Source organism: Zosterops lateralis (genome assembly GCF_965231275.1).
Source record: "Zosterops lateralis genome assembly, chromosome: 1".
Lineage (NCBI taxonomy): Eukaryota > Metazoa > Chordata > Aves > Passeriformes > Zosteropidae > Zosterops > Zosterops lateralis.
Window position 1 is genome coordinate 104,898,690 of NC_139762.1, and position 14,091 is coordinate 104,912,780.

At 34.7% G+C, this 14,091-nt stretch overlaps 1 protein-coding gene across 1 annotated transcript in view; it reads right to left on the minus strand.

Annotated features, from left to right (window-relative positions):
- Nucleotides 1–14,091, minus strand: part of ROCK1 (Rho associated coiled-coil containing protein kinase 1) — an 85,403-nt gene that overhangs the window by 21,866 nt on the left and 49,446 nt on the right. The window contains exons 12-23 of the mRNA XM_083859950.1: nt 13,422–13,510; nt 11,831–11,879; nt 11,120–11,255; nt 10,634–10,725; nt 10,273–10,519; nt 8,490–8,596; nt 7,249–7,399; nt 6,203–6,363; nt 5,158–5,342; nt 4,371–4,440; nt 2,846–2,940; nt 1,388–1,553 (exon numbers count right to left, since the gene is read on the minus strand). Of these exons, the coding sequence (XP_083716076.1) occupies nt 1,388–1,553; nt 2,846–2,940; nt 4,371–4,440; nt 5,158–5,342; nt 6,203–6,363; nt 7,249–7,399; nt 8,490–8,596; nt 10,273–10,519; nt 10,634–10,725; nt 11,120–11,255; nt 11,831–11,879; nt 13,422–13,510 (1,548 nt within the window). The remainder of the gene's footprint in view (nt 1–1,387; nt 1,554–2,845; nt 2,941–4,370; nt 4,441–5,157; nt 5,343–6,202; nt 6,364–7,248; nt 7,400–8,489; nt 8,597–10,272; nt 10,520–10,633; nt 10,726–11,119; nt 11,256–11,830; nt 11,880–13,421; nt 13,511–14,091) is intronic.

Consider the following 14,091-nt stretch of genomic DNA (forward strand, 5'->3'; position numbering starts at 1 on the left):
ACGCCTTTTGCCTACGTGAATTTTTAAAAAATGCCACTATTCTTCTGGGCTGTTTTAATTTACCAGAAAGCTCAAAACACACCTGTCCCAGAAAGAAAAAAAATTAACATTGCAGAACTGACAACACTGTAGTATGGAATCAAAGATCACCTTAAGCAAAGTCAGATTGTCAATTACAGAATGTGGCAGTTTTCAATTAAATGTTGTACTTTGGAAAAATTAATATGTAGAGGCCTGGTACCTTGAATCCAGACAGAAAAGTAGCTGATAGATGCTAGAACTTCAGCATTGAAGTCTAGTGTAGATACAAGGCATTTACTGCTAGATAACTGTCATAAATCATTAAAATCAGGATAAAAACAAAACCAAATTTGGTGTAATACAAAGCAGACATAGGTAAATATGTACAGCGCTTGCAAAAAAAGAAAAAAGTTGGAAAGGAAAACCACAACTTTGAAAATGTATGTTCACTGCCACAGCCAGGATTTGCTTCACTTAACAAATATACATGAAAAACCAGACATAATTGCATTCCTAAATAAAGGTTTTGTTTGAAGCATATACAAATGATTGTATATCAAGCTGACAAAATTATCAGAATACTTGAAACCAAAAATATATTGGCAAGAAGGTATTCCTTTGATGCCACAGAGATAGTCTTCTAAATTCTGCTTAAAGAAATAGTGCTATTCTGGAGATCTCAAACTTTAAACAGCAAATTCATGAAACAAACACTATTTGCACTATCTTTTCACAGAGATGGAATATCCAGGGTAGCATTAACAGAAAGCTTTCAGCAACTAAGCAAAGTTCAGTTACACCTGAAATTTTACACCCCCAGGATTTTTAAGAAATCATGTTAAACAGGAAAAAACAACAATGATGAAATAACTATGCCACACATGGCTTGCTGTTTAAGACTTCTCAGTTAAAGACATTTATCAAGCTCATACTAACATCCAAAAACTATGCTATAAAGTGTCTTCAAATATTATATTTTGGGATTTGGGTTGTGAAACTCAAGACTCTCAAGTGGATTTTTTTTTAAAAGACGAGAGTCTTGCAATAAGAGTCCCTAATTCACAGCTCCACAAATTTAAAATATTTAAATAATACAATTGGCAGTGACAAGAAGTAAATACAAAAGGCTTAATAACTGAATTACAGACATTCAATTGATTTTCATTCCGGTTTCATCTCAGATTAATGAGTTTTGCTTTTTAGGGAGGACACATGATGAAATTTAAATGATTAAGGTTTCAAGTGAGCCCCAAATTTAAGATACTTAATTAGTTATCACTTATGATCACAATAAGACTTCATTAATTAACACCGTGAATTCTGGTTTCCAGCTCGAAGAGATTTATATTGACTACAGTTAAATTACCCTTCTTATGATGATGTCCTTATCAGTCAATTCTTGTCTGTGCCTTGATGCAGCTTTTTTGCTTTCCTGATTCAGTTCATAATACTGTTCTTCAGCGAGTGCCCGTGCCAACCGTTCCGACTCAGCTTTGGTTTCAGCTAAATCCAACTGGGTAGCGAGTGTTTCTCTGTAAAAAGAACATTAACACTTCCTTTTCCTTTTCCCGTGCAAAACACTGCAAATTTTTGATAGTCATGAAGACTATCAAACCTCAGCTAATGGTCATTATATTAGTTTCTTAAGAAAAGCAAGAGTTACAAAACTGCATTCTGTACACTTTGATCTTTTGATGGTCCACAGAAGCTACAGCAGCAAGCTTACTGTGATTTCATTAACATTTCAATCATCCATGAAACACCAAGACGTATTCTCCTGCCTTTGAGGAACAGAAAATAAAATAACATTATATGTACAAAGTGGTCTATCAAAAGATACTTAACCCACATTTGCCCACAATTCCCATAGTTATATCCAATTAAGAAACATTCATGATGAACATAAGATTGCAGAGAACAGTGAGGGAATGGAGTACAAAGAATCCATAAAAAGAAAAAAGAAAATAAATAAATAACCATAAGAAAAACAAGAGAAGTCTTGCCTACCTTCTCCTCCCTCCCTCTCCATTTCTTTATGTTGGTTACCACTCATGAACAACTTTGCAGAGACACATATATTTTCCTCCTACACCATATTTATTAGCACAGTATCTTTTCTTTTTCCCTTTCTTGGCCCACCAAAATGCTGTACAAAATGAACACTGTACATAACTTTTGCCCTTCAGATTGTTTCCCAATGCTGATGCTCAAGCAGAGCAAGAGACAGACTTTAGAAGAAACTGTACTTCATGCCTAAGGCTATAGTCTCCCTCTTCAGAACATGAAATAAATTAAGAAATTGGAAAAACAAGCTTAAAATTTTTTTCTTGTTTGATAGCTTAGAAAATAGTACATCATAATAAATGGTTGTTAATAATAACAACTAGTTTTGCTGTAATCAGAAGTACACTAAATTTCAAAGACTTTTCATAATGTTTTTTCCCAAATTATTTTACTGACTATACAAATATATTACGTAATTATCGGGATAATATAATCAAATATTTAAAGTTGGTAAGTGAGACAATTACCACAAATTGGAATGTTTTTTAAAATTTTCGAATCCTACTAAATTTTCAGAGAAATCATTATTCTTCTTACAGACATGATAATGCCCAAAACAAATATGAATAACCATATTTGGCTTTGTGAGTTAGTATAGCTAACATCCTATGTATTTGCCACTTCCAAGGTGTTAGGGAACACTTTTGGGGCCTTTTTCTGAAGGAATTAAAACACCTTAGATCTGATTCAAAGTTTTCATGAGTGAGACAGTATTACATGGAAAAAACTTAGATGTATATGAGAAACATAATAGGCATACTTTTCATTTTGCAACTCCTGCATTTTTCTTTGCGTTTCTTTATTTCTTTCATCAATTTCCTCTTTCAGTTCCTTAACCTGAGTTTTGTAAAGTGTCTGTAAAAGAAAGCATTAAAAAAAAATCATTATTCAAATTCCATACTGAAATTCTTCCTTGTTTTCAGACTACTTAGTTTGAATTTGTCAAACCCCAACACACGCCAATACTGTCATTAATGAAATTTCCTCCTTCCTTCCTCTCCCAGATGCTTCTTTCCAGTTTCTGTTGGGTAGGGAATTGATACGACCAAATTAGTTTTCGATTTTCTAGTGTGTTTTCCTACATAGCTGCACAAATACACGTGCTGCACAACAGAAGGAAGGCATTGTGACACAGAAGAACAGGTCTCCTGGACACAACAGGACAAAACTGCATCCTCTTGAAAAATCACTTGTCTCAAAATGTTCATCCAACAAGCCTAACACGTTCACCTGTTGCATTCTCTTTGTGTCCACGTACCTCTTCTCTTAGGATCTTAAGTTTCTTACAAATTTATTAAGTCATTCAGCTGAGGTCTGATTTATGCAAATGCCTTCTGTGAAATACTTCTGGGTTTTATTACTATATTGTTGTTATTAACACCACTTGTAATTCTGAAAGTTAAAATTTGATCTTCTACAGTAAACTACTTTTGCTAAATATTCAGACTGAATTACGAACACCTTATTTCAACTACAAGTTAGTGAAAAAAGAAGAAACTGAGGAACAACACAATGCTCTGCAAATTTGTATTAGCAGTATGTCCTGCTTTCTGTGCATTTCATGGAGACATGACAAGGATAATGATATGATAATCATAATGAAATGACAATCATATGCAGTTTAGTAAACACTGAAGTTTTTATTGCCTCTCCCAGGAAAACCCAAATTTAAAAGTATTTCCCAAAGTGAAATGAGCCTGGCCATATTCACAAATGTAACTGAAGTTCAGGTGTTACAGAGAATCCTATGCTATTGCTTCTTTTCACAGAGACGAAACAGATCAAACTACATCTATGAAATACACATTCTGGCTACCTGGAGTACCCAGGTTCTTCAGAGATTCAGATGCAGAGAATGTAGCTTTTTAGAATAAGGAATACATGCAGAATGCTACTGAGTCTATGGTTCTTAAATGTATGCATGGTAGAGCAATAGCATGGAATATTTTCCAGTAAGTTTGGAGATTTTGAACTCTCTACAAAGTTTGAAATCATATCAGAAAAGTATCTCCTTTCCAAGCTCAGGATAGGAACAACTCTGATGAATAATTCAGGTAAGATTTCCTCAATGTAATGTCAGTTTTGACAAACAACAAGCAACATTTTAGATATATCCTATAATGTTCTCTAATATTTTGTTCCTTGTTTGTATTTCAAGCAGGATTTTCTGAATAGCTGATTTATGCCAGGCTGTTGCTTACATTAAAGCAATTTTAGTTTCAACTATTCACTGTTAAATGATTTTATGTAAAAATGTAGCACACACAATTCCTTACAAGTCTTACCGAAAAATACTGCTCCGCTTCAAGCTGATCCTGAAGCTCACGCATCTGACCTTCATTTCCTCGGTACTGTCTTTGAACGAATAAAAAAAATGAAAACATTTAAAAAGTCAGCTACTAACAAAAGACAATTTCTAACCAGAACAGCATCCTACAATTATCTAGCATTTGCACACACATTACTTCACAAAGAACAGTTTGCTGTATCCTAGAATTCTGATTTAATACGGTTCTTATTCTAAAACAATGATTGCTTCAGTATGCAATTTAGAAGCCAAGAAGTACTCTAAATGGAGAAACATTAAGTCAGCTGAAAGAATATATTACAGAAGTCTAATTAATGATAAATGTCTTCATTTTAAGTTGGTTTAAGAAACATAAAGAAAATTAATCAGGCAGTTAAAGGGAACTATTGACTCTCGTACTAAAAGTCCCATATGATTTAGTAAGTAGCATCAGAGTCAATCCATAAAGAAGTAATTGAAATTGAAGAGGAATGTATATGTATATGTATATGTATATGTATATGTATATGCGTGTCTTAACATAGAATGGTGAGCCACAAACTGTTCTGAATCATAGCTCATAACAAAAATATTCCAACACTGAAGGTTACATAGAAATCATAACATGCAGCTACATAGGAATCATAACATGCAGCTAAAAATACTCTTTTAGTTTAGGAAAAAATGCCTAAGCACTAGAGAAATTTGTTCACTAGCAGGAACAGGCAAAATAGTACATGTATAATTAAGCAATTTTTTCCATTTTACTTCAGGTTTTTACTTACTTTGCAAGTTGAGCCAACTCAAATTCTAGTAATCTCTTTGCTTCCAACAAGGTATTGATTTCCTGTTTCAGCTGCTTCTCAGAACCCTTCAAGTTATCAGCTTCAAAAGCTTGTGCCTTTAATTCATTCTGTGCCATTATTCGCTTATTCGTCTCTTGTTCTAGCTTAAGTGTCAGATTCCTTACCTAAATGAGAAATATTTCCATTTAGGAGCCTTTGCTAAATAACCAATTGCATGTGGCTGAAGAGACTTCACATATGGATTATTTTATATCAAACACCACTGACTAGATGCTACACCATGTACCATATGTCAAAATATTCCTGAATCTCCAAACACCTCAGTGCAATAATCACACAAATCTGCTGCCCTTAGAACCTATGGCTATGATGCTGCAGGATGATAAAGCTTTCCCATTTTTAGTTTATGTCAAAGTCCCCGATTTAACTTATCTCAATGACAACTGAAGAAACGCAAATTGTCTGCAAACCTCTCCATGGATTCAGGTCTTAAAAACCTCTCACCCTAGAAAAAATTGCATCTTACCTACTACACAAAAACTAATTTACATGAGTTGTGACCCCTAAGAAAGATGTTATAAACTTCATTCCCACTGTCCTGTAAAGAAAATGTACGGATGAAGCCATTATTTTTAGTACCTAGTTTTCACACTCAATATTCTAACTGCATTCCCTTGAACTAAAGGAAAGAATGCAAACTAGACAACACATATGCAGACCTGTAAATCATCCACATCAATCAGACTGCACAGTCAAATTCACAAGTAAATTTTTTCTTTAGAAAAAGAGAAAACACACAAAAAAAGCATTATACTGAATTCAGGTTCAAATATGCAAGACACACTTGAGTTAAGAAACAAACAAAAATTACCTAAATCTATTTAGGCCAACAACTATCCTCAACTCCACTGAGAGTGATAGTATAAAAGGAGCTCAGCATAAGTGAATTTAATTTTCTATTTCTCAGTATAACGTTAATTTCTTATTTATATAGAAAATTATTAGTGAAGAACCTTTTACTTACTTCATCTTCTAGTCTCTCCTTTTGCTGAAGAAGATGTTCTAGTTTCTGCTGGGATTGCTTCAGGTCGAAGTCCAACATGGAACACTGTTTTTCAGCTTGAACGATTCGATTTTCTGCTTTTTCTCTTGCTGCCCGTTCTTCCCTTATCTTTTTTTCCATTTCTAAAAAAGATTAAGGGAAAAAAACACCAAAAATGAGTACATAGCATCTGCAAGCATGATTTTATAAAAACAGTCATAAATATCCTAATATTTCTCAGACCCTTTTGTTCAGCTATCTAAGATTCTCTACTGTTTGATGGACTGATTACTAAGCAAAAAGAACCTGGCATTATTACAAGGAACACTAAAAAAGAAATATAATTCCAATCTGCATTCAAAGCACTGGAATATTATCATGACAACGGAAAGATAAATAGTGAAAGAAATAAAAAAATGCAGGTTCTTTACATAGTCATTTTGAAGTAAGGCAAAGTTTCATTTCCCTGAATGGATAGTAGCAAAAGAAAAAAATGCTACCATTATTGTTAACTCTAAAAAACACACTTAGGTACTGATGACCTTTGCAGAGAAAACCTGACATATTCATTTACAAGATCAAGACACACCTTTGATTCATGGATACACATCTATAAAAGAAACTTTTTCACTTCAGACAAGCCTAATACAACACTGGTATTTTTAATGCAGTTACAGAGGAATGAATGCTCTAAGAGATCTCTCTTGATAATGCATTCTTTCAATTCTGTTTAGCATTAGACAGAATTTCAAGATTCAATAGCATTTTGGAAGCCAAGGAAGGCTTTGAAGTAAGGTATGCGAAACATTAAGAAAGAATACAATTTTTATGAAATAGCATGTTAGGGAAAGTAATTTAAAACATGTAGTTTTCATATTTAAAGATTTTAATATGCATTTTCTTTATATAAGGGATCAAACACTTGTGCAAGAGTACTATGTTGTATGACAATGTTTTAAAATATTAAAATATCATAATCAGAACACGTTTTATTATGTATTTATGTGAAGCTTGCAGGGAACACTTACCACACATCGCAACTGATCTTGCCTCCTCTATGGACTGGTGTTTGTCAGTCAACCGCGCCTTGGTCACCTTGTGCTCATTGACTTCCTGCTCTAACCGGTCTTGTAAGGATTTCAGCTTGTAGTTCAAATCTATCTCTAAATTATTCTTTTCCTAAAGATAAAGAAAATGTTATCAGATTTCTGTAATACCTGAGGGAATCACATTTTTTATTCCCTTTTTTAGTATTAAATTTCTGTTACCAAAAGATTATCAATGTTATTTTCCATGTTTAGTAAAGAACAGCAACACACCAAACTGTACTCAGTGCTCTGGAAAAATTTTCATTAACTTTTTTTCCAGTAGTCTATAAATTTGTAAGAAAATGGAAACTTCTCCGTTTGTATAAACAGCAGTCACCTAAATAAACTGGAAACATACAACTAATGAACTGACATCCTAGAGCACAGAGGAATCTGAATTATTGTTATCTGGATGGATTTGGGTTATTTCATTGCTAGGATTGCCAGGCATTAATAGTAATTCACCACAAGCACTGGAAATGTGCTTTGAGAGACAAGGACTTGCCTTTGAATGGATGCTTCACATAACAGCAACTTAGAATTGCTCACCCCTTCCCTCACAGGCTGTCATATCTCTGGTTTATTTGCATAGACCACACAGCACAGCAAGTCTTCACCTGACCTCACTAGACTGTTAACTCTGCAGTCTGTCTGGAGAAAGGCCGCAAGATTTCCTTTTAACTTGTTTTTCCATCATATGGAGGGGATCAGAGATTTTATGGGAATATTCTGCTACTATTCAGAAGGAAGGACAGAAAAAAAAATCTGCGCCAAAGTTGTTGAAAAGGCCTGCCTGACACTGATCCAGTCAAATTAGAATCCAGAAAAGGCAAACGAAAAAAAAAAAAAAATCTGATTTTTAAGAAGTTCCTAGATTTTCAGAGGCAAGTCTTTGCAGTCACACTTAGATTGAAAAAAAATTCCTTGCTATTGGCAGTAGGATCCTTGAATCAGTGATAATGAATGACAAACACAATTTTTATGCCCAATGCTACAAGTAAGAACTACCTGTGGACTTGGGAGACCATCCTGATAAGATTGTAAATCGGCAGTACTTAGTTAATAATTTAAACACAAGACTGATTTAGAGCAGCAACACTGGACTTGGAAACATCAATAATATTTGAAAATACAGTCAAAAGCTGATAAAGAGCATCAGCCTCAACATCATTTCACCATACCTTTTCTGAATGATTAAGCATATCCTGTGCTTGTTTTCTTTCTGCTTCCACTCTTTCAAGATTGTTTTTAATGTTTTTTACTTCTTCTTGTAAAGTCGTAATCCGAACTGCCACAAAAAATTAAACACCACTCAATATTAGTTACTTTACTTAGATCAATTGGCTTTGCAACTTTTACTGATTTCTGGGCCCATAAAATATTTCAAATACTTCAAATTTTTCAGGCATGCAAAGGCCGTACATTGTAGAGGAAACTGACCTTTATAGACACTCTTTATGCACGTCATCAGTAACAATTAACAAAAACTAATCATGCAGAAATGGTTCCTGCCTTCCACCACTTCCATTATCTAATATTTAAAATTTCTTTCATTAACCCAAGTTTCTGTTGTGCCATGGAACAAGCACCTATAAGTGATGCTAATTTCATTAATGGATAGATAAGGCACATTGCACAGAACATCAGTCTCAAATGGATTTTGGGGTACTACCAAAACACGTATTCACCTAAGTGTGACTCAAGCCACGGGGAAGTCAGGCACTGAAACAGGCTCCCCATGGAAAGTGTGGGATCACCACCCCTGAAAGTGTTCAAAAGATGTGTAAATGTGGCACTTAGGGATGTGGTTTAGTGGTGGATTTGGCAGGTTTGGGTTAATAGTTGGCCTCAATGATCTTAGAGGTCTTTTCCAACCAAAACCATCTTATGATTTTAAGTACTATGACATGGAAAAAGGAACTATTCCTCAAATCCCACAGCATGTACCCCTGTTTGGCATAAGGGTTTATATGAAATACCAAGTAGAATGATGTAGGAATCAAGGAACCAAGTAGAATCATAGAGGAAGGGACCTCTGAAAACCACCTAGTCTAATCTCCCTGCCACATGCAGGGACACCTCTCACTAGACCATGTTGCTCAAAGCCCCATCCAATGTAGCCTGAAACACTTCCAGGGACAAGGCAACAATAGTTTCTCTGGACAACCTGTCCCAGGGCCTCACCACCCTTATTGTAAAAATATTTCTTCCTATATCTAATGTAAATCTATTCTCTTTCAATTTAAAAGCATTGCCCCTTGTCCAGTCACTACAGGCCCTGCTAACAAGTATCTGTCCTATAAGCTCCCTTTTAGTAAGAAAAGGAGAATCCTCATCAAAAGCCTGCATCTCATGGAAACTCAATACTGCAGACAGATGGTTCAAAATGCCACATTAAGAATCAGGGTCCCTTAGCACAGGCACAGTCATGAACTAATGCATCTGAACAGTTTCTAGTACAAAGAATCAATACAAATAGCAGAAAGTTTCAAGCATCCTGAAAAAGCAGATTCCGCATCTGCATCCCTTACTGTGCTCATAACCTTGCTTATAAAAGTAATGTAGATTCATCATAAAAGAAAACAAATGCAATTTAACAAAAATATAGCCTTCCTCACAAATGAAAGAAGAGCAAATGCAGGAGATACTAACTTGGCTACTGCACAAGGCAGTAGGACAGCATTGCATCTTCTCTAGCACTGTATCAGCTCTTCATATTTTTGCACCACTGGACTCAGACCTTTAGTCAGTGCAGCCCCAGACTCACAATCAGTGTTTGACACTGATTTTGATATTCTCTCTCCCTCCCAAGAGCAGCTCAACATGATCAGGAAGCCAGATCCAACCTTCAAAAATTGTTCAGTCACACTTTGTTTGCAAGTTGGTTTTCCTCCCATTATCAAACTCCACTTAAGTAGGGTTACCACAACATTTTTTACTACAGTATAAATTCAGTGTAATTACCCTGTAGTTCTCCAATCATTTCAGATCCATGACTCCTGTCCCTTCGTTCTGACTCCAAAGCTGCTTGTAGTTGGTAATAATCTTTCTCCACCTGCAGTTTTGTGCTCTCCAGAACTCTGCACCTTTCCTGCAGTTCTCTATTCAGTGATTCTACCTGACTTAATGACTTGCTCATTTCTGTGTTACCCTTTCTCAGTCTTGCAGCTGTGTCAGATTCTGTCCTCAGCAAATCATTTGCTTCTTCTAGCTGTTAAAACAAACCAGAGAAGATTCTCAAAGATAAAGATTATGGAACCAGTTTTGCTACATTTGAATTATCAAATCTAAGAAATAATGAAGAAAAGGAACACAAACAACATACTTGTTTTTGTAACTGTGTTATCTTCTCATTTGAAATTTGTGAATGCTGGCTGATTTTTTTCAAGTCTTCCATCTGATCTTTTAGTGTGGACACTAAAGAGAAATTGTACCATTAATACAGCATACTAAAAATCCCTTAGGGTTTTATTCTTGTTTTGAGCATATTTTACACAAATATGCTCCAAAATGTTGTTTTGCATTGACAGGTCTTTTGTTGACTTTTTGCTTCTTATATATATATTATGTCAGATTTTGTGCTTGCAGACTAACATCACAGCACAGTGTTGCAGAGAATTTGAAAATAAGAACAAAAAAATTGTGTTGAAATAAAAATGGATTCACAATCTGTGTTCATTATTTGAAAAGATCCCTTTTCAAACTTTAAAGTTGCATAGCACTTAAGATACTATGGTACTTAGTACCCAAATTATTCCCCAAAACACATCATATACCTCCTCAGTGTCAACATTTGGACAATATTGCATACCTTCATTTTCCACATTACGTCTTTTTTCATTCTCTTGTTCAAATTTTCTTTGGTACTCATTTATCTTATGTTGTAATACCATCTTTTCCTTCTCAATCTGAGACACTGTTGTTTCCAAGTTCTTCCTTTGATTTCCCTAAAATTCAAAGAATTGCTATTTTATACTTTTATTTTAAGGAATGATCACTAAACCAGTATCTCTGCAACTAATTAAACAGGGAAACTGATGCATTGTTTCAAATGAACGAATTTCTGGATTCCTTGGAAAGATTTACAGAAAAGATAGCTTTTTTAACTTCTACGTGACAAATTTATACAATTACTAGAAAAATTGTTATTACGATTATATCTAAAGTAACTACTAAAATTACTATCAAGAGACAAGAGAAGGACTCAATAGAAAATCATCTGCATTTTTGTAGTAATTGACTTTGATAAACTCCAGAAAACTTGCAATGAGCAAGACTGAGTAAAAATATTTACCAGAGTAAACAGAAATCAGCATGACTTACAGAAAAAAAAAGTTTTTAAAATATGTACAAATAAAAATGTAATCTCCCAATGCTATGTATTGAAACATGATCGTTAGGTCTCAAACTTGAACACAGCATAATTTTTAGTCCCAGAAAAAATATCTTAAAATCATGAAAGTACTATTCCTGATTCCACTCTTTACCCAATTAAGGCATCTTCAATGAGGAAAAAAATTACCTCTTCATCCAGTTCTTTCATTATCTTGTCTAGCTTTATGTTTGAAGATCTACAAATAAAACAAGATCATTTAACACATAGATTATACATACTGTTTTTCTAATGAAATGATTTGTGACCATTACTAAAGTGAACATTTATGTTTTGACTAGTGTTATTTTGTAATGAACATATAAAGCTGAACCAATCATTGCAAATAATTTGTAAAATATATCACTAAGTATTTATCAGCTTTGTTGCAGAATTAAATATGCAAAACTTCATGTGCTAGACTCTACCTCTTAATCTGCAAAAAACAGTGTATGTACACAAGTTTTCCTTAAGATTAAAATACCCTGCTGCTAAAACTTCCTCTAGTTGTTACCTCCAAATATCTAAAATAGTTCATTAATTCCACAGTAGACAGCTCCTTACTACAGATGAAGGTATATGAATAACACTATCTGAAAGTCTCTGTGTTGAAGCAATGTATCAGAAGACTGGACTACAGAGAAAGTGCAGCAAAATGCACAGAAAACCTCATTTAACTGACAATAACATTGACACATCCATTGCATTTCTGTAGACAGCTATCCCTCTTCAAAGAGGCAACAAAGAGGACCCAGACAAGGCTTCCTGGCAGGTACAAAAAGAGGCAGTTACAATAGTTAGTGATACCTCCTATCTACTAACTCTGCAGTGAATGGCATGACATATCAGAAGACACAGTTGTGCTCTGACAACTTCAGTAGTACTGCAGGAAGACAGCTACTGAATTTCCTTCAACAATGCACATGCTGCTTGTGGAGAGCAATCAGAACGTGTCAACAGTGAGCTTGTGCTTAAGTAAGCAACAGTGTCACACAGCCTAAATTCCCACCAGACCATTTCAGTTACCAGTTTACACCTAAGGACCTTGTACAACTACACACTATGAATCTAATTCACAAGTCTAAGTCCTTCCTGTACCATTTACCTAGTGTTGCCTCCTGGGATTATTTAATCCTTCAGGAAAAGACTTCAAAAGGAGAAGCTAACTGAAGGGGAATTTAGTTTGCATGACTTTTCTGATTATCAGAAAAGAAGAATCTCAACTGTTCGTTCCTAAGTGTGACTGCAAGAAAAATGCCAATTCTCACATAGCTGCTACTTCAGCAAGGTAAAAACAGAACTGTAGAAAGCGAATAGTTGTTCTTATATGTCAGCCATAGGGAAAAAAGTGGTTTTCCAACAAGGACATTGTATTTAGAAAACAGCTAAATAATTTTAATAATCCAACATATGCCATATACATGGAATCTCACGTTTTCAAAAAAATCAGCATGGTGTGTACCTCAGCCCAATAAAACATCTGAATACAGAGATATCAGGTAAACTCAAACAATTCAGTGTTCAGAAAGAACCTTTGTTTTATGGTTGTCAGTGGAAAAAAAAATTGTCTTTATGCCATACTCTAGAAAATTTTAGAATTGCTTAACCCTGTGCCTGGAACTCCCTTGGAGAACTACAGCACCATTCTTAGTGCCATCCCTGTAATTCCTAAAGCAGTAACACAGAACCGAAGTGTTAGATATATTTAAATTACGTAAACAATTGAAGTTCAAAGTCTCACCTGCACTTTTGTTCCATTTCATCTTTCAACTGCATTTCATTATGTAGCTGTTCTTCTAACTCATAGATCATCTTCTGCATATTTTCCAGCTTTAAGTATATATTTGTACATGAAAGAACATGCATTAAATTTAGAAACTTTTAAAAAGTGTTTAATAATATTCAGTTCTGTTTACATTGTATCACAGCTTACTTTTCTTCTACCAAAATAAGACATTTTACCTTATTAAAAAATTATGTGTGTCCCTTCCTCCCTGCCCCCCACCACAATTTAATTATAAGAAGTAAAACAGTTTTTTTCATTTGTATTTCATTTGCATGAAATTTTAGAGTATCTTCAAAATTCACAGGGCTAAGCTAAATCAAATCCTCCTTGTTTTACCTATCTTCAGTATCTGACTAAAGATATTACTGCCAAGATATAAGAAAGCACTTTAGTCTCAAAATTTCTTCTAGCACGAACCACCCACGAGTATTTTGCAATGTATCTTCAAGCTCGTAACAAGTTCAGGAAGCAGAACCAGGCCAGTCAGTTATTGGCAAGGGGGAGAAAGTGCTCTCACCATCTCTTTAGTCAGAGATCATTTTTACAGCTAGAACCGTACCAAGGTTTGAAAGACAGTAACAAACTTCAGATGTTAACACGGCACATTACTGCATAGCATGTACTG